The sequence below is a fragment of the Artemia sp. Qi Xiang Cuo genome, chromosome 1 (assembly GCF_049724085.1).
Source record: "Artemia sp. Qi Xiang Cuo chromosome 1, ASM4972408v1, whole genome shotgun sequence".
NCBI classification, from domain to species: domain Eukaryota; kingdom Metazoa; phylum Arthropoda; class Branchiopoda; order Anostraca; family Artemiidae; genus Artemia; species Artemia sp. Qi Xiang Cuo.
This window is the reverse complement of record NC_142794.1, coordinates 16,457,295-16,483,585: the sequence shown is the minus strand read 5'-3', so window position 1 is coordinate 16,483,585 and position 26,291 is coordinate 16,457,295. Positions and strand designations below refer to the sequence as shown.

Sequence of the window (26,291 nt, the reverse complement as noted above, 5' to 3'; positions counted from 1 at the left end):
AAAATACCCAAGACAATGAACAAGTTCCAATCGGGGCCCTGGGTCTATCTAATTATTTCAATGGTTTCCCAGGGAATTTGATATCATTTTCTTCTGTCTCCGCTTTAAATGAAAAATAATTATCTTTTTGACATCCCTGCTTTCAATACAAAAATGAAGTATTATCATTTAAAAATGATAGCCCCCTATCCCCCTCGTATAGGCAATAATTTACAATTTATTTATGAACCATATTTTTGGGATAACTTCCGTTCCAATCTTTAATTCCCCAACCTTGTACATAACTTAGTCTATAGCTAAATTTTGTCTCAATAGAAGGGTTTTTTTGGGGGGGCGGGGGGTAAAAATGTTTCAGATAGAAGTTATTCTTTTCTTCTCAAAATACAGAGTAAAATGAAAAATTAATGGAATAGGTTGTTTCATTAACAAAATACAATTTTTATATTTAACAAAAATTCCAAAAAAGAGTAATTCTACTTAAAAGAATTTTCCATTTATTTGTCCTAAGTTTCACTAAAATATTTGATATTCTGTTCTCACGCTTTTTAATATTTAGCAAAATCAACAAATTATTAAATTCTATAATTTTATTTTAATATTTAGCTAAAAAGGCAATCAAGAAAACAATCCACTTAGTTTTGCTAAGTTTCACGAAAATAGTGGATTAAAAGTTCGCTTGTTATTTATTTTTTCTCAAAAACTAGCTAAAATACAAATTTATTGCATTAGCTATTCACCAGTGGCTCCGAGCCAATTTCGGGTCATGCTCCACCTAGGCATTTATAAAATTCTGATGCCCCTCTTTTGATATTAAAATTTTTTTGGTCAAAATTTTATATTTAATCGCCTAAAAGAAGTCTGCCTAAAAGAATTTTTGACCAAAAATTTTTTTGGTCAAAATTTTATATTTAATCGCCTAAAAATAATCGCCATTATTAATTTTTATATTTTTTTAGATCATCCTCTGAGCATATTTTTGCTAATGAAAAATATTGCCTATATAAAACACCTTTTATACAATGAATGACGTTGTTGCTATGCTATCATGTATCTTTTTGCCCTTTAGATGCCCCTTTGGACGTGCAGCCCAAGGGTGCACGTCCTGACCATGAAAAATATTGCCTATATAAAACACCTTTTATACAATGAATGACGTTGTTGCTATGCTATCATGTATGTTTTTGCCCTTTAGATGCCCCTTTGGACGTGCAGCCCAAGGGTGCACGTCCTGACCATGAAAAATATTGCCTATATAAAACACCTTTTATACAATGAATTCTGCCCACACTTTTGCGACGAAGGTGCTTAGGGTCGTAATTTTGCTTTGTTTTGCTTTGCTGCTAGTCTTTTACATTGCTCCATCACGATGTTTTAGATGACTGTTGAAGCTTCTTTTGAAGGAATTGACACAGAAACTTTGAGGCATGAAGTCCCCAGGAAAATCACTCCAAATTAAATTACGACGTTGAATGAATTTCTTTTTCAAGTACTCTGTTCTCGGCGCAAAAACTTTAATATATTTCTACCAATCTGTGTATCTTCGTGTCGGTATTTTGGGTTGGACAATAAAGAGCACAATCCAAGAAAGCTCTAGAAAAGGAGGTGAATTTGTTTACTTGCAGAAAAAACCATTGATACTAAATCAAACCTTTCACTAACAGACTGGAGTGAGTTTGGGGGAACGAATGAATTTGCCCTATTAGCCCTATTCTGGATCTTTGAAGTGGTGTCAACAAAATCCTCAGAGTACCAGCATACAGCGGTTATCCATACTCGGTGGTGCGTCTGATGCAAAACTTGTAAAGTGTGATGATCAAGCTGAGCGGTAGAAGGTTTTGCGGAAAATAGTGATTCCAGATTTCTCTCACAGGAGCTTCTCGCCCGATCAAGTGGTTTTTCTAAGAAAGATCTGTGTAAAATTAGATTTCAAAAGAAACGAAGCTCGTAGAATCTCTTAATTGCTTCATTTATAAAGATAAAATTGGGATGTATCCGTGGCACTTTCAATATGGAAATCAGCAGTTACTTTGTTTTCGATGCATTGGAATTGGCCATCCATGCATCGTCAAACCTTTTAATTTTCAAAAGTTCTGTCTGTAGGCCAAGAAGGCTTTGCTTAGACCTTAGTGTTCAACGATGGCTACTTAAGTCGTGGTGTCGTCGGAAAAGTGAAGGAGGGAGCTTTCGATGCTGTTTACTGTGTTATTTATTTAGAGAATGAAAAGTCTAGAAGTCAAGATACTACAATGGGGTATGTTTGCCATAAGAAATAAGCAGAAAAACAGGAAAATTTCATAAAGAAAGAAAAATGAGCAAAAATGTGGTTTTAAAGGCCAAAAATAGGGTTTTTTAAAAACATAACAAAGCGAATATTTCGAGGGGACATCAGGGAATTTTTTTTATATAAGACAGTGGAACGCAAATATAAATGAATATTTCGACCCTATATTCAAGGGCCGTTCTCAGGAAAACAAACGAAATAACCAATATAAAAGAAACTCACATTGAAATTGCTAGGGCTGTTTTGAAAATTTTAGAAAACTTTTTTCAGTTTGAATGATTGAATTTATATGTGAGTTTCTTTTATATTGTTTTTTTTTCTTCGTTTGTTTTGCTGAGGCCCTTGGATAAAGGTTCGAAATTTGTATTTAAAGTTCCGTTCCACTGTATTATATACAAATTTCACTATTGTTCTACTTATTGTTTATGATGGAAAGGCAGTGTGGTCTTCGTCGCAATTTAGGTACGCTTGCTTTTATTGGAGATTCGCGGGAAATGAACCTATCAAAAACAAACCGCAATTAACGATTAGAAAGAAAGGCCCCGATCACTTTTAACACAAGTCCGTGGACACCATAGTCATAAGTTGGCCACGATACCATAATCTCTCGAAAGCTTTAGTAATGTCGAATGCAATCTTCTGATGTCGTATCCTTTTGCTAGAAGTTCAATATATTCCTGGTGCTAGGCCACTAAGCAGTCGAACGTTGAACCTTACCGGCGGAATCCATATTAGTGGTCGTCTGAAAGCTCACTTGACTTCAGATACTGATAACGTGTATGATTGGAGACGCTTTCTTAAAATTTCCCAATGCAGGAAAGGAGGCTAATTGGCATATATGAGCCCACGCTCGTTGGATCACCATTTGGTTTAGGTATCGAAATTCCATGGGCGGATTTCCGTGTGTGTAGAAAGGTTCCAGGGCAAAAAAAAAAAAAAAAAAAAAAAAAAAAAAAAAAAAAACAGCCAGGAAAGCGATGACGAAGGTCAGGTCTTGCTTATTCGGTACTGCAGGACTTCCAGACATTATTATGTATGCTGTCAGGATCTGTAGATTTGGTCACAGAGAAGCGCTCCAGAATGCAAAGGATTTTAGGAGTGGAATAGTTCACACGATCAAGGTCAGTATCAGTCTGATCAGGGAAACTGGCAACTTTTTACCGTCGTCGTTGAAATTTGAGATCTTAGAAAATGTCTTAGTAAGAGCTTTGCTCCTTGCCTGTGGAGTTACATTTTATTTTTTTCATATTATATTTATATCGAGTTAACAATTCTCTTGTATTCATGTTTAAAGTGCTAAATTATCAAGAACATTGAAAATGGAATCTGACCGTTCAGATATATCTTAATTTTACTTTATATATCTTGAGATATTAGAAAACTAAGCTTTAAACATATAATACCAAACAGCTTATATATAAACAATATATATAGTATATACAAACAAATTGCTAATGTCTGAACATGCAGTGTTGTCAAATTTAAGTCCTTAGTTTTGCTTGTTTACTCTCTCGGTTCAACATTAAACGAATCTGTGAAACTCCTCTAAAAACTTCATAACATTGAAAACAACTAAAAGAATTTGTTTTTATAACCATGGTCTTCTGGTATGACTAGACCAAAGATAGGTCTAGGGACAAAAAGTGTTTGTTTTTACGTCCTTGGTCTTTTATACCTTGGAGCTCACTAATCCCAGCTATGAGACCTTAAATTTAATTTTTCCGCCAAGTAGTATATTAAATTATGGGCTTTAATTATATTTTTATCGAAGTTCTTAGGCTAATGATGAGAACAGAAGATCTTTTGATCTATCTGAGGAAAAACTGGCCGTGGAGGAGGGCCAGGATCGATTGTCATATTTCCTGAGCAAAGTTTTTCTTTCGAAATATTTTAGCAAATTTATTAGTCAAAAACAGCCTACTAACCATATAAAAAAATTTGCTCATACCTCGAATAAAATACGACTTTATATAACGCGTTTTTATATAACGCAGTGCTGTATCTTATTTATGCATTTAGAATCTCAAATGCTTACCTCTTAGCGTCACGTCTCCCCAAACTGTTTCATCTTCTGATATCCAGTCTACAGCTAAAGATAGAAGACATCAAAACAAGTATTTTTTTTTAAATACGTCACTTGCAATACAGCTTTTTATGTAGAAACAAAATTTCTTTCTTTAGTAGTTAGGTGCTGTAGCCAAATACTTGATAAATAAATTTAGATTTTGTCAAAAAAGCTACCTTTCAAACAACACGTATGTTCTAAGCTTAAAAAATTCAAACATAAACATATACAAGAATAATAGTTCAAAGAAGGGGTCTAAAGGACTTTTAATCGGTCATCTGAAACCACCAATCCATAGAATTGTGGATTTATAAATAGTCAAATGCGAAATAAACTAGAAAAAAGTAATGCGCGAGCTTTCTGGTGACTTAACAACAACAAAATCAGCCTAAAAACTAAAAAACTTCATAAAACAAAACTTATTAGGGAAAATTTGAGTTCAAGTAACTAAAAAATAATAATGAGTTTTTAAGTAAATGTTTCACATAAGCCGATAATGGTTCTAGGCGTTTAACCCCACCCCCGTCGATCCCCTCCCCGGAAAATCCCCCCCCCCGCGGAAAATACTTCCCGGGAAATAACCTCCTCCCCCCGAAAAAAACCTCCCCTGGAAATACCCCCTCCTGCGCACCCCCCCCCCCCGTAAGTACCTCCTCCCCCTGGAAAATACACCGTGGAAAATAAGGCTCTCCAAAGTTGAGAATTTTATTTCAGTTTTATTTTTTTAATTTCCGCAGGGGGAAGGAATTTTGGTAATTGTGTATTATGCACCACTCACTCAAGTTTACGCTGTGTAAGACTCGCGAACAAAATCGGTTTCTTCGTTAGTTGTTTTCAGCTTAGTGCGAGACAAGATAAAGACAAGTGACAGAATATATTGGAAATATAACAAGACGAAAACAAGTGAGAGAATATGTGGGAAATACATAATTTGAGCTATGTATTAGCACATGGGGGGAGGGGGTAAAGTATTTGGATAGTTTGAAGTCAGAAAACACTTCTTTCTAGATATATGGCCACTAAAAAATTACAGAAGAATAGCGAGGTATCTGGAAATTTTGTTAACAAAGAAAATAATAATAATAAAATAAAAAAAATGTTGCTATAAAGTAAATGTAATGTTTCATTTAAGTGTTCTTTTCCAAGTGTTAAATGGTTTTTTTTAATGGATTTTTTTTTTAATTTCCGTAGAGGGAAATAATTTTGGTACTTGTGTATTATGCGCCACTCACTCAAGTTTACGCTGTGTAAAACTTGAGAACAAAACTGGTTTCTTCGTTAGTTGTTTTCAGCTTAGCGCGAGACAAGATAAAGACAAGTGACAGAATATATGGGAAATATATAATTTGGGATATATATTTGCACATAGGGGGGGGGGGTAAAATATTTGTATAGTTTGAAGTCAGAAAAGAATGCTTTCTAGATATATGGCCACTAAAATATTACAGAAGAATAGCGAGGTATCTGGAAATTTTGTTAACTAAAAAAAAACAAAAAAAAACAATATAAAGTAAATGTAATGCTTCATTTAAGTGTTTTTGCCAAGTGTTAATTTTTTTTTCAATGACCGTTTTTCCAAGTATTAAGTACTATTACTAGATTAATGCAGTGTTTCATTTAAGCGTTTTAGGATGATCGCTGATCAAAGTTTGTGTTATTTGTTCCTTTCATTTGTGTTAGTTTACTGTGTTCATGGCCGCATATTTGGCTTTGAAATACACTTATCTATCTATCTATATAATATGCAGAATAATTGTACCAAACACATTTTGCATGCAGACCCGCTATACTTTATCCCCCCCTAATGTGCAAATCTATAGCCCAAATCCATTTCTAAAGTAACAATGAAGCTAACGAAAAAACCGGTGTGTTCTCAAATTTTACACAGCGTAAATTTGAGTGAGTGGCGCATTATACACAAGCACAAAAATTCCTTCTCCCAGCGGAAATTAAAAAAATATATCTCAAATAAAATCTCAAAATTGGAAAGCCTTTTTTCCACGGAGGGAATGTACCGGGGGGGGGGGGGTATTTTACGCGGGGAGGTATTTTCCACGGGGGTATTTTACGGGGGGGGGTATTTTGTGAAGGGGGGTTATTTTCCCGGGGGGGGGGTAATCACCGAGGGGGTAAACGTCGGCCACCGCCGATAATAGAGTTTGTGAATTTAATAAAGTTAAAAACAGTAAAATTGAATAAATATCAAAACTAAACTTTTAAGACAATTCCATGCATTATTATCTAGCATTGTACATCTATAGCAAAGTAAAATTTTACTGCCCAAGACAATATAAAACCATGTCTTAAAATTCAAGGTGATGCAGATATGGGACAAGATTGCAATCCAGCTCTGAACCCTTAACTGATCTTAACCCCATAAAACTCTTATTTGACTGTAGACATGAACATCAAAGATTCACCTAGTTGTTGTCATAACGATGTTTAAATATATACAAGACTAAATATCAGTTCAAAAGCTTAAAAAATTAAGTGGAGGAAAGGGGTTAAATTATTTCCTCCGAAAACCCCCGCAGTAAACCCCCCGGTCGATCTGTGGCGAAAGAGGAGACTAGTCTTCAAACTACATTGAATAAGTTCTGGTCCCACTCACTAGATTGGCTGAATTGGAGGTCCACAGTTTTTACCTTATGCACTTCTAGGCCTGTGAAGACCTAAGTCTAAGTAAAGAAAATTTATATTATGCAGTCGCAAAAGATACTAATATATTTTTTACGTAGCTACATCCCTCTACCTCTCCATACCTCTCTACTTCTCCTCTCCCTACCTCTACCTCTGTCAAAGTTAAGAGCCTTTCCACTCAAAACTTGCTTTAGTTGATGTAGTGGCTTGTCTTGATCGGCGAAATATGTTAATAAAAATCCTTCATTTTTGGAAAATAGTGATAATAAGACGAATAAAGCTAACAATACTAAATTAGAACCATGTTCTATTTTCGGTATCCATCTTAGTTTTTAATTAAAACCTGATTACGGTTTGGAAGGGCTATTAGTTTGGAAAGGGACGGCGTTTTTTAATCTCCTTAAAAAAATGAAAGTGTAGCCTTTTGTTACTGTTTTATGCAGGACTCGAGAAAAGTCAAAGTCTGCTCTCTATAATTTGTGTATAGGCTTTCTAAGGTTTAGAAATCCTTACAATCCTTGTTGCACCAGTTAAGACACCGCTTATTTTTACGGAAGGTGAAAATACTAAAAATAAAGTTTCCCTACCAATACGAGGAGCGGGCTCAAGACATGTGAAAATGCATCCATTATAGCAGCAGCTCAAGTTGTCTGTGCAGTCTCTTTGAAATCTGCATGGTGTCTGCTCACAAAACTTGGAGTTGTTTCTTTCCACCACAATTTCAAATTGTGGACAATCACCGTCTATAGTAGGGATATCCTTATTTAGTCCTGAAAGTATATTTTGATTATACAGACAGTTAACATGACATACGGTTTAAGAGCTTTAACGATGTACGACCATGATTGAGCGAAACGCCCTAAATTCATATAAATGAGTTTGGCTTGAATGACTGGATTTAACACTAGATGGCCGCATCAACCACTTTCTGTTGAAATCGTAGGGCACCCGGTTTAAATGAAAAAAATGTCACGGGGCAGAAGCACCCTAACTCGTTAAGGATTTTACAACGCCCTTTCTCAATTTAGGTTAATTTAATCAGCGAATAATCGTTCTCTTTACAGTCCCAACTTAAGTAAGGCGTTTTGCTGTAAATTTGAATGCTGAGGGAAAAAATTAAGTTCAAGGTCAAACTACTTATTTCGACATTACGTTTTTCTCGCAGCTACGATTTTTGAAATAGGGCGTTTGGCCCTGAAAAGGAAGTATAGCCCTCTGCATGCAATATAGGGGCAAATGCAAAATTCCAAATTTCGACTTAAAAAAAACTTTTTGTATTTTCTTTTGTTTAGGTTGTAATCAGCCTTATAAGAAGGAGTTCTGATGTTTGCTTTATCAACGTAATATTTAAAACGGTTAAACGAATATGAAAACACACTGAAAAGTCATAATGCATCACTGTGGCGGATCTAGGGGGGAGGAAGGTGCCCCCCTAATGTAGTCTAAAGTAGTGCAATTTACTTAATTTACGCAAGTTTGCGTTAATTAGTGCTCCAACCGTTTAGCACCATAGGTGCCCCCCCATTTTTGGAATTCGGTGAAATTTTAGCTGAAGGCGAAAAATTCAAGAGAAATTTTTCAAAATCGGCCGAAATTTAGCAAAATTCTTGATTTCCGCAGAAAATTTGGCATAAATAAGGTAGCGATTCGGTAAAATTTACGAAGATCGTCCCCCGAATAAAACAATCCTCGGGACGCCCCTGCTTGGCAGCAGTATGTTTTGATATTTAAAGTTCCTTTAAGAAGCATATTAATTATATACGTCAGGGCTGTCACTGATAATTTATCAATATAATTAAGATTTATTTCCTAAGAATCCCAAGGTTCACAAATAATTTAAATAGATTAAATAATTTTAGAATCTTTAGGCAACGATATAGCACTTAATATTTTTTCCCAAAGGTAATTTATATGGAAGGAGTAGTCGTATAAACTTTGGAGAGAGGGCTCGTTCCAGTGTAAATCGAAAGTTCAAGTTTCGCTTTTAAGAGTTAAAGTTATCGAAGGGCAACCAGCCTCCTCCCACACCCTTTTCCCCCCAAATGCATCCTATAAAAAATTTGAGATAGTCATGGTGTTCAAAATGGTTGAAATGTCAAATGACTATGCCTTAGGGGTTGCCATGATCCCCCAAAGACCCCGTGCATGGGTTATAAGTTAAGCATGTTGCCCACTGATAACATATAGGGAATTTTAATGGAAAAGACGGCATTTTTGATCCTCGGTCTCCAAAAAAAACTTATTAAGGTGAAACTTCATGAAAATGTTGAGAGGAACCAGCCCTTTTAATAGTATCTTAGGTGCTGATCCGAAATATACAAGAAAATATACATTGGAATTGCTGCTTATCCGAAATATACATGAAAAAATACATTGAATTGCGCAAGGAAAACCCACGTCTTCGACACTATACTTACACATGCACATTTTAAAAAGCTGGCAAGGTTTTTGTTATTGATAAGAATTGCACATGGTTGTATGATTTGGCGTAGACATTTTTTAAGAGCCAATCATAGATATTAGAGGCTGCTCAATATACGGTAACTTGATTGGTTATTGGGATTTGAATAGAAGGAATGGCTTTCACTAAAATTCTTACTAGTAGGAGAATTGAATTCAGAGAGAATAGTTCATTTAAGAGGATATTAGTAGATAAAAATGAGTGGTGCATTAACATTGTTAAAGATCAATGATGGAGTCGGTAGCAGTAACGATATACGAGTACCAAATGTGGCTGTGGAAATAACCGGTGGCTGTAGACTATGCCTTGAATGGGACGATATGTATGCTAGATACGTGATATCATTAAGCAAATTTAAGCAGGAGGAGTAACTATGTTTTGCTGGAAAAGTGAATATTATCCATAAAAATAAACTTCGGTCAGCATTAGATGTCCTATCGAAATATATTGATGAGAACAAAATTCATCAGTGAATATTATTATTGTAATTATGCTCAATAAAATTGTTTCTAAATCAAAGGTATTTTTCTTTCTATAGTAGATTAGCCTATATTTTTTAGAGTATAAAAAATTCTGTAGTTGGCTGTGAGAGTGTTAGGACTCTAAAAATGGATAGATTTGAGAAAGAGCGAATCATGGGGAATCTAGTGTTTATGGAAAAACGTTTGATTCTAGATGACGATTTTCTAGAGTTGTCTATTCAAAGGAAGATGTTTTCTCGGGGAATGATTGTCGATATAATGAAAACTGATTCTCCATCATTAGACTACTGTATGAAGCTTCTACATCGTGGTCCAAATGCATTTACACAATTCATTGATATATTGATCACGACACGGCAAAATGATATTGTGGATATGCTTTTAAACATTAGTTTAGAAATTTAGGAATTTTTTCATGTGAAAGATGGTGCTCAAGGATAATTTACTCCTCTCTCTCTCTATCTCAGACAATTTTTGTTGTGGCCAGCTCAGTTTCATTGTAGCAGTGAAAGTGTCAACACATTAAAAAATTATCTATATATGCCAGTTTTGTATGTACACACTGGGCAGTTGGTCATCATGTGAGAATTGCTTAATGATTTATGAGCATGATGAAAAGTATGGATTATGCAACCCGTGTAAATTGCATAAAGGATATGCTGTACAAATTAAAGGTTGTAATTCTTGTCTTGAAGAGCTGTTTGACTCTCATCCTAGAGGCCACCTATTCTCCAATTTTCACTATGATAAATGTAATAAGTGGGAGAATACATATTCAGGTATGATTGGAAAGAATCCTAATCGTGATTTTAATTTATTGCTACGAGAGTGGTATCGTCGTGGTTTTAAATTGTTCTTGGAGGAAGAGCCGGGTCAGTGATTTTACTGTTGGAACAACAAAAGAATATGGTTTCTACGTCATCGTTGTGAAGACAATGGGTGTTATGATTATAAGCCCACTGATTTTTATTTGGCTGTGACGGAATGTGATTCGACACATGAGGACACTGTTTGTGAAATTGGTTCAAATAAGCAAATTGAAACATGTGAATTCTATAGAATGAATGAGAATAGTATCATTGACTATACAAAGAGATATGACAAGAGTGAAGTTACACTCTACTGTAGAAAATGTGACCCTGACATTGCAGTACATCAGGATCAGTACACTGTGAATTCAGATAATCTACCTGCACTAATTGTTGTCGACAAATACCTATACCTAGTAGAAGATGAAATCTAAACAATAGAAAAGTCATCTTATCATGTATATAAATTTTTATCATTTATTAATAACAATTTTACATACATTTTTAGAACATTTTATTCGTAGGGCACTAAAATCAATATTAAATAAGCTTGTAAGTATATTTTTTACTAGAAAGTCGTTCAATCGAGGTAAGTCAACGTAGATGTTGAGAAACTGCTTGTAGGTATAGCCACGACATCTAAACATGAAAAAGAGTAGTGCATGAAAGCCACATGTCTTGGTCGTTAAATCCTGTACTCTTCGTTGATTTTGAATAATGGTTTTCCCACTGCTTTCAATAAAGTTGCTGATATATGGTGTGTAAAAATTATACGATAGGCCAAGAGTATAAAAAATTTAATATTCTTCGATGTATGAAAGAAGCCAAGCAAAAGACCTGTCTCCAAAGTCGATGAGTTGCTATTAACATTTATTAGGGTATTGTTAACAATTGGAATTTTTTCAACGAAGTCCAAAGGTATGCAATAGGAGTTTTACTGGAACATGTATGGATCTATACTAAATACGTTGATTATTTGGTTTGTGTTCATGGTACTAGGTCTAGTAGAACACTGCCGTCAGGTATGATTTCCCAATAAGTTTCAAATTGACTCAGTGATATTAGCGTGATACTCTCAGTCAAAGCATCGGCAAATGTACACTCTAAACGTACATTCCCTGTTCGTACTATGCTCATATCCTGAGTCCCCGACAAGTCCAAAACAATTACCCCTTGATTTTTTGAAAACATTGAATCGGTTATTCCATTTTCAAATAATTGAGAGTCATGATCTAGGGATTGCATGGTCAACTCTTACAGAGTTCTATAGTATTTTTTGTCAAATGATAGAGTTTACAGTGTAATACCATTCACTTTACACACAAGTCTAGATATACCAAAAAAATTAAAATCATGTGGGGATTCAGTCCAGGATCCAACGGCACTGCCACTCTTCACAAAGGCCAAAGCCAATTTTGATGGAATTTCTCAATTTATAAATGATGAATCGCTATAGCTACGAGAGTCAGTGGCAATGTGACGTTGATTGGTGATCGTATGGGGGACAAGAAGTTTGATGTTGTTGCCATTGGCTCTTAGCTTTTCCACTGCCAATGTAACAGAGCTCATAACCTGTTGTTTTCGAACATGAAGAATTGCCGATGTGATAATGACATTTGCTTCGGATGCTGCAGGAAGTGTTTTTCTCAAAATGAAATAAGATGGGGCCAATTGCATTGGGGAATAACCATTGGGATACATTGAATATTTCATGATTAAGTTTTCCAACCAGATGATACTCCTGAGTCACTGCAGTAATCAACTAGCCATTAGTATCAAAGACTGATCGATATTCGTACCCCAATGACTGTCCTCTCAACTCCTTGTATGCATTTCGTGTCATCATCATAAATTTTATGTAACTTAGATAGTTTGATAAGTTATTGCTAGTGCTCACCAATGTTCCATTAATAAATGCATTAATTTGTTTGAACAGGTTGTGTAGAATACAGTTTTCATAGTAAAGACCATCGCCATCATTTGTAGTTGTATTATCTGACATTTTCTTCACCGCGACATTTAAATCAATAAATGTTGATGACAAATCCATGAACTAGTCTTCATTCGAAAATATTTGAAAGTGTATGCATTATGAGAAGGGTTTTTTGGGATGAAATTGTTAATAGTAGCCGTACCTAACACTTGCTTAGATATTTTCAGTATTTATTAGGTTCAATTAGGAACTGATTGATTGATATGATTCCCTGTGATGGAGATCTGTCATCCTAAGAGAAGAAGCTCTCCGTTGATCTAACGATCTTTTTATTTTTTTTCTTCTTCTGTTGATTACTCGCTCTTCGTGTTTTATTAATTAATGTCCTTGTTGATGTCCTTCGCTTCCCGCCTGGGTGGAGACTGATGACTGAATGACGTGCAGGCATCCTTTTCAATCCCTCTCCATTTTGTCGGGATTTTAATTGCTCGCTAACGGCTCTTGCTTAAGATATAATATTCTCCTTAATACTCTCCTTGAAATTTTTGCCCGACCCCCAGTCCTGTCGTGTTGAGACAGAAAAATTTGATGCAGTAGGTACAAGATATTTTCTGGCAAGGGGTAGTGCAGAACGAAATAGCCTAGCAAAACAGCTACCAATACCATAGCCAGACATTGTAGTACGCCCCTTGTAGTAGTCCAATCCATTGCCTATTTGACGTGGACTCAGAGCACCAACATAGCAATCGATATCGGGACAGACAAATGGAATTCTCCTATTATTCATTTTAGGTGATTGGGCTATCGCCGACAATGGGTCAAAAATGACATGTAATCACTGCTAAGCCTTTTGCTATTGCTAGAGGATCACCCAATTCACTTCTTAGTGTTAACTGACAGAGTTCCAAATACGAAGTGTTTACAGGAGCATACTGAAGATGCTTTATATTATAGTGATGAACAAGTTCATGGGATGTTTTTCGTTCAAGAACACGTACCTCATTTGTCTGACAATAGATGTATGCAAATTCCTTTTCTCACATCTCCGATGTTTTAATAGACATTCTAATCTTTTGATATTCTAGCTTACTCTAAAAATAATGAATACATAACAATGTAATGCATAATATATTTTTAATGAAATAATGCTATGTAGAATATTAATACAAAATTATATTATGACACATAGTCATACACACGTTCACTCTCAAACATCCAGAAACGATGGTCCCATGATATAGAATAGTTTTTACCATGTCTTATGCACTTATCACGATCAGGTATGTTCTTAGGTATCCAAAGTGCGCAGAACCTAACCTCGTCTTCAGGATGGAGATAAACCCCTTCAAATTTAGGACTCTTCGATTCTTCTAGATTAATAATTGGAATCCTAGGGTCAAAATTTTGAATTGAGACTTAATCCGTAGATACATTAGCCTTTACGTGGAGTGCATTAACCCCGAAAAATCTGAAAATATTACTGACGTCCTCCTAAGCATTTCTCAACTTCTAGCTAGTAGTATTAAGTTTCTTAATTACTCTATCGTAGAATCTTAGTCAGTTTATACGATGTAATGTAGTACTCCACAAGCTTTTATCATACTCAAATATGTTATAGTTCACTAACCAACGATAACAGTCAATTTCTTTGAGTTCCATTGACAATAATAAAAATGCACATTCAAATATAACACCACAAGATGATTTTTTCAAACCGATAAATTCTGTGTCATAGAGTCCTATCATCTTGGAAGCTATTAATGTAGTTGTTAAGAAGAGAAATACAACATCAGACCCTTATACCTTCGCACAAGGTAGAATGGAGTTATGGCTAGGGGGATGACTCCTAAAACCATCTGAATTCATTGTGGGATGGAGTCATAAAACCCTTAGAATTCATTGCGGGGAGGAGTCATAGAACTCTCGGTATCTATTGCATGCAAATGAAGTCTGGAAATTACAATTTTTTTCGTAATTTCTGTATTGTGTATCCAAGAGGTGAATTCAAGAAAGATATTTTGTCATTTTAACGGCTTTTATTCATGATTTAGATAAAATCATGTTGATTTATAATCAACGACATCAAAGATCATTGTCCAACTCAACCCCAACGGAAGTTCATCATTCTGATCATGATACAATTGACACCTTTCTTAAACAATATTCAAATGACACGACTGTCAAGAAGAAAAATAAATTCAATGTTGGTGATACTGTTCGAATTAATAGAACAACTAATATTTTTGATAAGGGCAATTACTTGTGGTCCACAGAACTTTTTAAAGTGGCAAAAATCCTAGACACTAAACCCATAAATTATCGTTTGCGCCATATCAAAGATGAAGAGATTCTCGGCGGTTTTTACGACTATGAACTACAAAAAGTTAAAAATAATAGTGAAATCTATCAAATTGAAAAGATACTAAAGACTCGTACTCGCAGGAGTAAGACACAGTTACTTGTTCCGTGGTTAGGATACAACTCTGGTTTTGATTCTTGAATCGGTGTTGAAGATATTGACAATGCTCAATGATTTCTATGTAACTTTCATGTCCATCGCTTCCGATCCTCTCTACAACGACTTGAATGTGACATGTGATTTTTGGACAAAACTCTCCCCCACCATCAAATTTGACGGTGCGTATGAATTGGCTCTTGTCGACTGTATTCTCAAAAATACCTAGGACATCCTAAGAAAGGATCGTGCGTACGATATAAAAGTCGTACCATTCGATTGGACACTCTTTGTCGACTATGAATGTGTTGAAGCACTTAAATATAACGAATATCCACTTGTCAAATTGAAATATATTGAATACGATATTATGACCGATTTGTGTCGTACAATCAATAGAAAATCTCATATCGCAGGAATGGTAAATTCCATTTTAATTATTCAATGGAACATGATAGGATTTACATTACCTCACCTGTTGACACTGAAATAATTATTCTCAGTGATAATCTGAGAGACATTCTTGGCTTTAAACAGAATATGATCAATGGGAAAAACGCTGGCATCGTTTACGGGAGGAATCAAGTTATTTTTGCTGATTATCCAACTGGTTTCGCCTCGGACTCTTGCATATTTCTCTATGCATCCTTTGTGGAAACATTGAGAGTTGGTAATTCAAATGTCCCCCTCCTACGTGTTCTTGAACAAAAACATCCCATGAACTTGTTCATCACTTTAATATAAAGCATCTTCAGTATGTGCCTGTAAGCACTTCGTATTTGGAACTCTGTCAGTTAACACTAAGAAGTGAATTGGGTGATCCTCTAGCAATAACAAAAGGCTTAGCAGTGATTACTTGTCATTTTCGACCCATTGTCGGCGATAGCACAATCACCTTATATGAACAATAGGAGAATTTCATTTGTCTATCCCGATATCGATTGCTATGTTGGTGCTCTGAGTCCACGTCAAATAGGCAATGGATTGGACTACTACAAGGGGCGTACTACAATGTCTGGCTATGGTCTTGGTAGCTGGTTCGCTAGTTTGTTTTGTTCTGCACTACCCCTTGCCAGAAAATATCTTATACCTGCTGCATCAAATTTTGCTGCCTCAACACTACAGGACTGGGGGTCGGGCAAGAATTTTAAGGAGAGTGTTAAGGAAAATATTAGATCTTCAGCAAGAGCCATTAGTGAGCAATTAAAATTTCGACAAGATGGGGATGGATTAAAAAGGATGCGTGCGCATCATTCACTCATCAGTCTACAATCGAGTAGAAAGCGAAGGACATCAACAAGGACTTTGAGGAAGAAAACAACGAACACCAGTAAGCAGAAGAAGAAGAAGAAAAAGAAAAATATTGTTAGATCAAAGAAGGACTTCTTCTTTGTTTTTCGATCGGAAGATATTGACAATGCTCAATTATTTTTTTGTACCATTTATGTCCGATGTTTCCAATCCTCTCTACAACGACTTGAATACGACAAGTGATTTTTGGACGAAACTCTCCCCCACCATCAAATTTAACGGTACCTATGAAGTGGCTCTTGTCGATTGTATCGGCAAGCAATATTGATTGTTATGCTGGTACTTTGAGTCCCAGTAAAATAGGCAATGGATTGGACTATTACAAGTGGCTTACTACAACTTCTGGCTATGATTTTGGTAGATGGTTTGCTTGGCTATTTTGCCCTTCACTTCCCCTTGGCAGAAAATATCTGGTTTCTGCTGTATCGAATTTTGCTGCCTCCAACTACAGGACTGGGGGTCGGGTAAGAATTTAAAGGAGAGTGTTAAGGAAAATATTAGATCTTCAGCTATAGCCGATGGTGAGCAATTAAAATCTCGGCAAAATGGGGAGGGATTAAAAAGGATGCGGGCGCGTCATTCACTCATCAGTCTTCACCCAGGCGGGAAGCGAAGGACATCAACAAAGACTTTAAGGAATAAAACAAGGAAGACCAATAAGCAGCAGAAGAAGAAGAAAAAGAAAAATATTGTTAGATCAAAGAAGGACTTCTTCTTTGTTTTTCGATCGGATGATATTGACAATGCCCAATGATTTCTATGTAACTTTTATGTCCAATGTTTCCAATCCTCTCTACAACGACTTGAATACGACAAGTGATTTTTGGACAAAACTCTCCCCCGCCATCGAATTTGACGGCACGTATGAAGTGGCTCTTGTCGACTGTATTCTCAAAAATACCTATGACATCCTGAGAAAGGATCGTGCGTATGATATAAAAGTTATACCATTCGATTGAACACTCTTTGTCGACTATGAATGGGTTGAAGCACTTAAATCTAGCGAATATCCACATGTCAAATTGAAATATATTGAATACGATATTATACCTGACTTGTTTCTTACAGTGAGTAGCAAAATTCCGTATCTTTAGATTGGTAATGTCCACTGTAAGTTCTCATTGAAACAAAACAGTGTTTACGTTGACTCCCTCGCTCACGCCGACAATTTTGTCTACAATGATTGACCGAAAAACGTTATCGGCTTTAAACAGAATACGATGAATGGAAAAATGCTGGCACCGTTTACGGGATGGATCAAGTTATTTTTGCTGATTATCCACCAGGTTTCGCCTCGGACTCTTGCATATTTCTCTATGCATCCTTTGTGGAAACATCGAGAGTTGGTAATTCAAATTTACCCCTCCTACGCGTTCTTGAACAAAAAAATCCAATGAACTTGCTCATCACTATAATATAAAGTATCTTCAGTATGTTCCTGTAAACACTTCGAATTTGGAACTCTATCATTAACACTAAGAAGTGAATTGGGTGATCCTCTAGCAATAACAAAAGGCTTAGCAGTGATTACATGTCATTTTGATCCATTGTCCGCGATAGCACAATCACCTAAAATGAACAATAGGAAAATTCCATTTGTCTATCCCGATATCGATTGCTATGTTGGTGCTCTGAGTCCACGTCAAATAGGCAATGGATTGGACTACTACAAGGGGCGTACTACAATGTCTGGCTATGGTCTTGGTAGCTGATTTGCTAGGCTATTTCGTTCTGCACTACCCCTTGCCAGAAAATATCTTGTACCTCCTGCATCAAATTTTGCTGCCTCAAAACTACAGGACTGGGGGTCAGGCAAGAATTTCAAGGAGAGTGTTAAGGAAAATATTAGATCTTCAGCAAGAGCCGTTGGTGAGCAATTATGGTCAGAAGAAGAAGAAAAAGAAAAATATTGTTAGATCAAAGAAGGACTTCTCCTTTGTTTTTCGATCGGATGATATTGACAATGCCCAATGATTTCTATTTAACTTTTATGTCCAATGTTTCCGATCCTCTCTACAACGACTTGAATACGACAAGTGATTTTTGGACAAAACTCTCCCTCGCCATCAAATTTGACGGTGCGTATGAAGTGGCTCTTGTCGACTGTATTCTCTTCGGTAATCTCTTCGACTGAATTTTTTCGGTACACCAAAGAAATTTAATTCTTTACTGTCATGACAATGCATGCATACATTTCCAATAGTGCTACTTTTGTACTTGTTTCATAGTTTAAATACTTCTCCTTGTCGGCATTCAATGCTACAATAACATTGTCATGTGAACACACTTTATTTAAAAGCTCCATCTTCACATTTTTAAAGATATAACTTATGTGTTTATCGTTCCAAGGCGTAAAAAATACTGATTTAATACATGCAATAGACTAGGTAGTGTCGATAACCGGCCATAGAGTACCAGTGAGAAACCCACATTATGTCTCTGAGCAAGCATAAAGTACAATTGTTAGAGACGCAAGCATATTTTGTTATTTTAAGATACGTAAAAAAAAAAAAGTTGAATAATTTCGAACTCAAAAAAGTTCAATAAAAAAAAAGTGCTACTACAAACATTATTTTTCTAATAGTAAAGGTCATGACTAACATGTCTATACCATTCTCATTTTGAGTCCATTCGAAGACATGTAACAAAAAAGTTTAAAAAAATATATCTTAAAAAAAAAATAATAAAAAAAAAGTTAAAAAACTTCAAAAAAATAAAAAAAAATGGGGGGAGGGGGCCAAAAAGTTGGAGGGGGCGCCCTTCGAGTTTGGGGATAGGGGCCCGTCGGGGGGGGGAGGTCTCTGGTGGTTAGGGTTGTTGGTGCTTATGATCCTTGGTGGTTCGTACTCACATACACCTTACTACTTGATTAGCAAGGATTTCTAAGGTTTGTTCTTAATTTCTTTATTAAAATTCTTTTCTTGCCATCTACATCTCTCTTAGTATCAACTTTTTAGTATACTATAACGTTTAACTCTAATTTAAAATGACAACACTGTTACAACGCCACTTGTGTATTATACAGAACACATCGAAGAAGTAAAGCTAGGTCAAGTCATAAGACCATTTTATCATCGTTAACCATTTCCATTGATTGATATTGTTTCAAATTTATAATAAATAAGCTATGAGTTAACAACCCCGAGGGATTACCTTAACTACTAATCGGTTTAACCCTTTTTTCTCCACCTTCATATGATCCAATTCGAAAATGTTATCTAGCTCTGTAATTTTCCCCTATCATTCAAATAAGCTCTTTCGTGCAGTCCAATTCGCGAATCCCTTATCCTTTTTTTGGCAAATATAGTTAGCTTTTACGCAAAATGTTTCAACAGCATATGTAAATCAAACGATTCTGAGTGTAGAATCCAATAAATTAATTAGTAGTGACGCCTTAATAACAAACTACTCTCAAGTTAAGGCAATTGTCCAAAAAATCAGAAACCAGTCTGATAGCACATACTTCAGAGAAATGGAACAGGTGTGAGAGGATACTCACTCTCTTTGAAAAGGTGTAGAGGTCCCATAGAAAAACATAGGAAGGAACATAAACCCTTAGAATAGCATAGGAAGGAACATAAACCCTTAGGATAGCATAGGAAGGAACATAAACCCTTAGAATAGCATAGGAAGGAACATAAACCCTTAGAATCCATACGACATTGTGAGAGGCTATTCACTCTCTTTGAAAAGGTGTAGAGCATCAAGCAAATAGCGCTGTGATTCCTAGGGCCTCAAGCAAATAGCATGGTAATTCCTAGGGCCTCAAGCAAAATGGAAGGTACTACTCTACTAGTGTGCCAGGAAATGTGCTAAGGGAATTAAGGTCAAATGTCAGGGAATGCTGAAGGGATGTTAAACTAAATCAAAAGACAGTAGGTGCATCCATCTTATCAAATGGTAAATCTGAAATATCTTAGGAGCGGCTAAGGGCATTAAATTTACACTTTCAGGAATAGTATTGCTTCTAATACTGTGACTGAAATTGTGACTCCTTGGAGCTGCAACTATTTGCGACTACAATTATGACTACCTGTAACTTCCACCACCTTCACTTGCGACCGGGACTGCTACTGATTGTGGCTACAACTACTTGCGACGGCTGCTGCAACTACTTGCGATTGTGACTACTTGTGGATGTGAGCTTGCTTTGGTTTAGGGATAAAGTAAATTTTTTTTCCAAAAGATGTTAAAAAACACCTTTTGAAGTGATGCAACTACATGACTTCAAAAACAGCTGATAAAGAGGATGGTAAAAGAAGCTCCCCTATAGAAAAAAAAAGTATAATTCCAATCACAGACCCCCAGCTCTTTGTACGGATTGTATAGTAGTAATTTCTTACAGCCAAGCATCGATATTTAATGTGAATAGTCTTTTCCTGGCTAGTTATAACCGCAGATTTAGAAGTATGGGCCGACAGGCACGTGACTGTTACTTTTAACAGATTATACATAAGGTGGAAAGGGAAAGTCCAGGCTGAATTTGCTTCCACGAACTTCTAAAACTGGACTTTAAGCTTGTACAACTGGATGTTTGGCTGTAACTTATTTTAGGTAATTACTAAACTTTATTTGTGAATGGGAGGTGTCATAACAGCCCCATGTCCAGTCCTGAAAGTCTAGCCAGACGTGTATAAAAACACCTCCTCAAGATCGGATGATAAAGTAGCTTTCTGACTGGTGGAATTTGCAATCAAAAACACAGAATTTATGCTTTTAAGACTGAACACTTAGATTTAATCTGTTTCAGCTACTGAAATCTACGCGTGAATAGGAGTGGTCTTACCAGCCACGTGTTTAGGCCTGAAAGTCTATCCCGATATGCTTACGAACACAACTTAAAGAACACATAACAAAGAAAATGGCAAAAGAGGCTTTCGGTTGGTGGGATTTGTAATCCCAATCACAGAATGTAACCTTTTTAAAATGAATGCTCGGTTATAATCTGCTTCAGCTAACTACTGAACTGTACGCCTGAATGGTAGCCGTCTTGCCAGTGAAGGGTTTAGGCTTCTAAGGAACTTGCGATCCAAAATATTAAGCTTAAGCATCTAGAACTGAATGCTTGGCTGTAACTTATTGAGGCATTTACTAAATATTACGTATGAATGGAAAATGTCTGGGTAGTCCCTTTTTTTGGCCTGTAAATCTTGCAAGAAATGATTATGGATGCTGCGTCAAGAACAGATGGTAAAGAAGATGGAAAATGAACCTAACCTGCATGGCAGAATTTTAATTCCTAAACATAAAGTTTCAGCCTTTAACTGAATACGTGGCTAATATAGCCTATGAAATAGTGCTTGATATTTGCTGGATTTTACGTTTGACTTAAGTGTTACTTGTGGTATAATACGTGTTGTCTATGCCACGAAATATTCAGGCCTAAAAGTCTAGGAAGACATAAATGTGAATGTTGCTTCATGAAAAGATGGGGATTGAAAAAAGAGTTTCGTGATTGTCAAAGTTTGTGATCCTGAATTTTCACTACAGAATTTTAGGGGGACAAAGAGGGGTACTATTTTCCATAAATTCTGTGCACGGATGATATTGACAATGCCCAATGATTTCTATGTAACTTCTATGTCCAATGTTTCCGATCCTTTCTACAATTACATGAATGCGGCTATTGGTACTAGGAAGATACACTCCCCCGCCGTCAAGTATAATAGCGTGCAGTAAATGGCTCTTTCTGATTTTATTCTCAAAAATACATATGCCTTTATTATACAGACTTAAACGCGTGATATAAAAGCCATAACATTCGATTGGTAACTTTTTCAAATATGGATGGATTGAAGCACTTAAATCGAGCAAAGATCCCCATGCTAAATTGAAATATATTGACTATGATAATATGACAGATTTGTGTCGTACAAAGTACAATCAATAGAAAAATCTCATATCATAAGAATGGTACATTACATTTTAATTATTAATTGTAATACGATAGGATTTACATTACCTTACCTATTGACACTGAAATAATTATTCTCAATGATTATCTGAGAGACATTCTTGACTTTAAACAGAATAAGATCAATGTGAAAAATGCTGGCACCGTTTACGGGAAGAATCAAGTTATTTTTGCTGATTATCCACCTGGTTTCGCCTCGGACTCTTGCATATTTCTCTATGCAACCTATGCGAAAACAACGAGAGTTGGTAATTCAAATGTACCCCTCCTACGCGTTCTTGAACAAAAAAAAACCCATGAACTTGCTCATCACTATAATATAAAGCATCTTTAGTATGTTCCTGTAAACACTTCGTATTTGGAACTATACCAGTTAACGCTAAGAAGTGAATTGGGCGATCCTCTAGCCATACCAAAAGGCTTAGCAGTGATTATATTTCATTTTGACCCATTGTTCGTGACAGACAAATGACTTTATATGAACATTAGGAGAATTTCATTTGTCTGCCCCGATACTGATAGTTTATTCAATGCTTAAAGTTTCCGACAATCTGGCGAGATACCTGACTGTCTTATGTAGGATGCTACAATGTCTTGCTTTCATCTTGTTAGTTGGTTTGCTAGGCTATTTCACTCTGTACTACCCCTTACCAGAAAATGTCTAGTGCCCTCTGCATCAAATTTTGCTGCCTAAACACTACAGGACTGGGGGTCGGGCAAAAATTTCAAGGAGAGTGTTAAGGAAAATATTAGATCTTCAGCAAGAGCCGTTGGTGAGCAATTAAAATCTTGACAAAATGGGGAGGGATTGAAAAGGATGCGTGCGCATCGTTTACTCATCAGTCTCCACTCAGGCAGGAAGCGAAGGACATCAACAAGGACTTTGAGGAATAAAACAAGGCAGACCGATGAGCAGCAGAAGAAAAAGAAAAAGAAAAATATTGTTAGATCAAAGAAGGACTTCTTCTCTTAAGATGACTTATCTCCCTCACAGGGAATTACATCCATCAATAAGTTTCTCATTGAACCTATTCTATGTTGAAAATGTTTAAGTCAGTGTCAGGTACGGCTACTATGAACAATTTCATCCCCAACAACCCTTCTCGTAAAATATACACATTCAAATATTTTCCAATGAAGACTATTTCATTGATTTGTCATCAATATTTATTGATTTAAATGTAGCGGTGAAGAAAAAGTCAGATAATACAACTCCAAATGCTGGCGATAGTCTCTCCAATGAAAACTGTATTCTACACAATCTGTTCAAACAAATTAATGTATTTATTAATGGAACATTGGTGAGCAGTAGCAATAATTTATCAAACTATGCAAGCTACATACAATTTATGATGATGACACCAAAGGCATACAAGGGGTTGAGAGGAAAAACATTGGGCTATGAATATCGATCAGGTGTTGTTACTGACGGTGAGTTGACTACTGCAGTGACCCAGGAGTATCATCGGGTTGGAAAATTAGATCATGAGATATTCAATGTATCCCAATGGTTATCCCCCACTGTCAAAACTGAAATAAAGTTAAAGCTGGACCCATTGAATTTTATTTTGAGAAAACCAATTCCAGCAGCACCCGATGCAAATTTCATTATCACATCAGCAATTCTCCACGTCCGAAAACAACAGGTTATGAGCTCTGTTTCATTGGCAGTGGAAAAGCTAAGAGCGAATGGTAACAACATTAAACTTCTTGTCCCCCATACGATCACCAATCAACGTCACATTGCCAACGGCTCTCGTAGCTATAGCCATTCATCATTTATCAATGAAGAAATCCCATCAAAATTGGCTTTGTCCTTTGTGAAGAGTGGCAGTGCCGTTGGATCCTGGACTGAATCCCCACATGATTTTAATTTTTTTTGTATATCTAGTCTTGTGTGCAAAGTGAATGGTATTCCACTGTACACTCTATCATTTGACAAAAAAAATCCTATAGAACTCTGTAGGAGTTGACCATGCAATCCCTAGATCATGACTCTCAACTATTTGAAAATAGAATAACTGATTCAATGTTTTCAAAAAATCATGGGATAATTGTTTTGGACTTGTCGGGGACTCAGGATATGAGCATAGTACGAACAGGGAATGTATGTTTAGAGAGTACATTTGCCGATGCTTTGACTGAGAGTATCACGCTAATATCACTGAGTCAATTTGAAACCTATTGGGAAATCACACCCGACCGCAGTGTTCTACTAGACCTAGCACCATGAACACAAACCAAATAATCAACGTATTTAGTATGGATCCATACATGTCCCAGAAAAACTTCTATTGCATACCTTCGGACTTCATTGAGAAAATTCCAAGAGTTAACAATACCTTAATCATTATTAATAGCAGTCCATCGACTTTGAAGACCGGCCATTGGCTATGCATCTTTCAAACAGCGAAGAATATTGAATTTTTTATCCTCTTGGCCTATCGTATAAATTCTGCACGCCATACATCAGCAACGTTATTGAAAGCAGTGGAAAATCCATTATTCAAAATCAACGAAGAGTACATGATTTAATGACTAAGACATTTGGATTTCATGCACTACTCTTTTTAATGTTCAGATGTCGTGGCTATACCTACAAGCAGTTTCTCAACATCTACGTTGACTTACCTCGATTGAACGACTTTCTAGTAGAAAATATACTTACAAGCTTATTTAATATTGATTTTAGTGCTCTACGAATAAACTGTTCTAAAAATGCATGTGAAATAGTTTATTAATAAATGATAAAAATTTATACACATGATAAAACGAGTTTTCTACTCTTTAGATTTCATTTTCTACTAGGTAAAGGTATATATCAACGACAAATAGTGCACATAGATTATCCTAAATGACATTAACCTGATTCTGATGTAGTGCAATGTCAGGGCCACATTTTCTACAGTAGAATGCGGTTTCGCTCTTGTCATACCTTTCTCTATAGCCAATGGTACTTTTCTCATTCATTCCATAGAACTCACATGTTTCAATTTGCTTACTTGAACCAATTTCACAAACAGTGTCCTCAAGTGTCGGATCACATTCCGTCACAGCCAAATAAAAATCAGTGGGCTTATAATCATACCACCCATTGTCTTCACAACGATGACGTAGAAACCATATTCTTTTGATGTTCCAACAGTTGAATCGCTGACCTGGCTCCTCCTCCCAGAACAACCTAAAACCACGACGATACCAATCTCGTAGCAATAAACTAAAATCACGCTTAGGATTCTTTCCAATCATACCGGGATATGTATTCTCCCACTGATTACATTTATCATAGTGACAATTAGAGCATAGGTGCCCTCTAGGATGAGAGTTTAGATCACTTACAACCTTTAGTTTGTACAGCATATCCTCTATGCAATTTACACGGGTATCATAATCTACACTTTTCATCATACTCATCAATCATTGTGCAATTCTCACATGATGACCAGCTGCCCAGTGTGTACATTCATAGCGGACATGTATGGAACATTTTTTTTTCATGTGTTGACACTCTCACTGCCACAATGAAACTGAGCAAGCAACAACAAAAATTGTCTGGGATAGAGAGAGAGAGGAGTAAATCATCCTTGAATACCATCTTTGTCATAAAAAAGTCCCAAATTTCTAAACTAATGTTTAAAAGCATATCCACAATATCATTTTGCCGTGTCATGATCAATATATCAATAAATTGTGTAAATGCATTTGGACCACGATGTTGAAGCTTCATACAGTAGTCTAATGATGGAGAATCAGTTTCCATTATATCGACAATCATTCCCCGAGAAAATATCTTCCTTTGAATAGACAGCTCTAGAAAATCATCATCTAGAATCATACGTTTTTCTATAAACACTAGATTCCCCGTGATTCGCTCTTTCTCAAATCTATCCATTTTTTAGAGTCCTAACACTCTCACAACCAACTACACAATAACCAGAAT

The 26,291-nt window shown here is 36.1% G+C and overlaps 1 protein-coding gene across 1 annotated transcript in view; it reads right to left on the bottom strand.

The window, feature by feature from the left end:
• LOC148956056 (uncharacterized) overlaps positions 1-26,291 on the bottom strand; it is a 99,922-nt gene that overhangs the window by 15,637 nt on the left and 57,994 nt on the right. Inside the window, exons 3-4 of the mRNA XM_089093849.1 lie at positions 7,574-7,756; positions 4,317-4,370 (exon numbers count right to left, since the gene is read on the bottom strand). Coding sequence (XP_088949975.1) covers positions 4,317-4,370; positions 7,574-7,756 — 237 coding nt within the window. The remainder of the gene's footprint in view (positions 1-4,316; positions 4,371-7,573; positions 7,757-26,291) is intronic.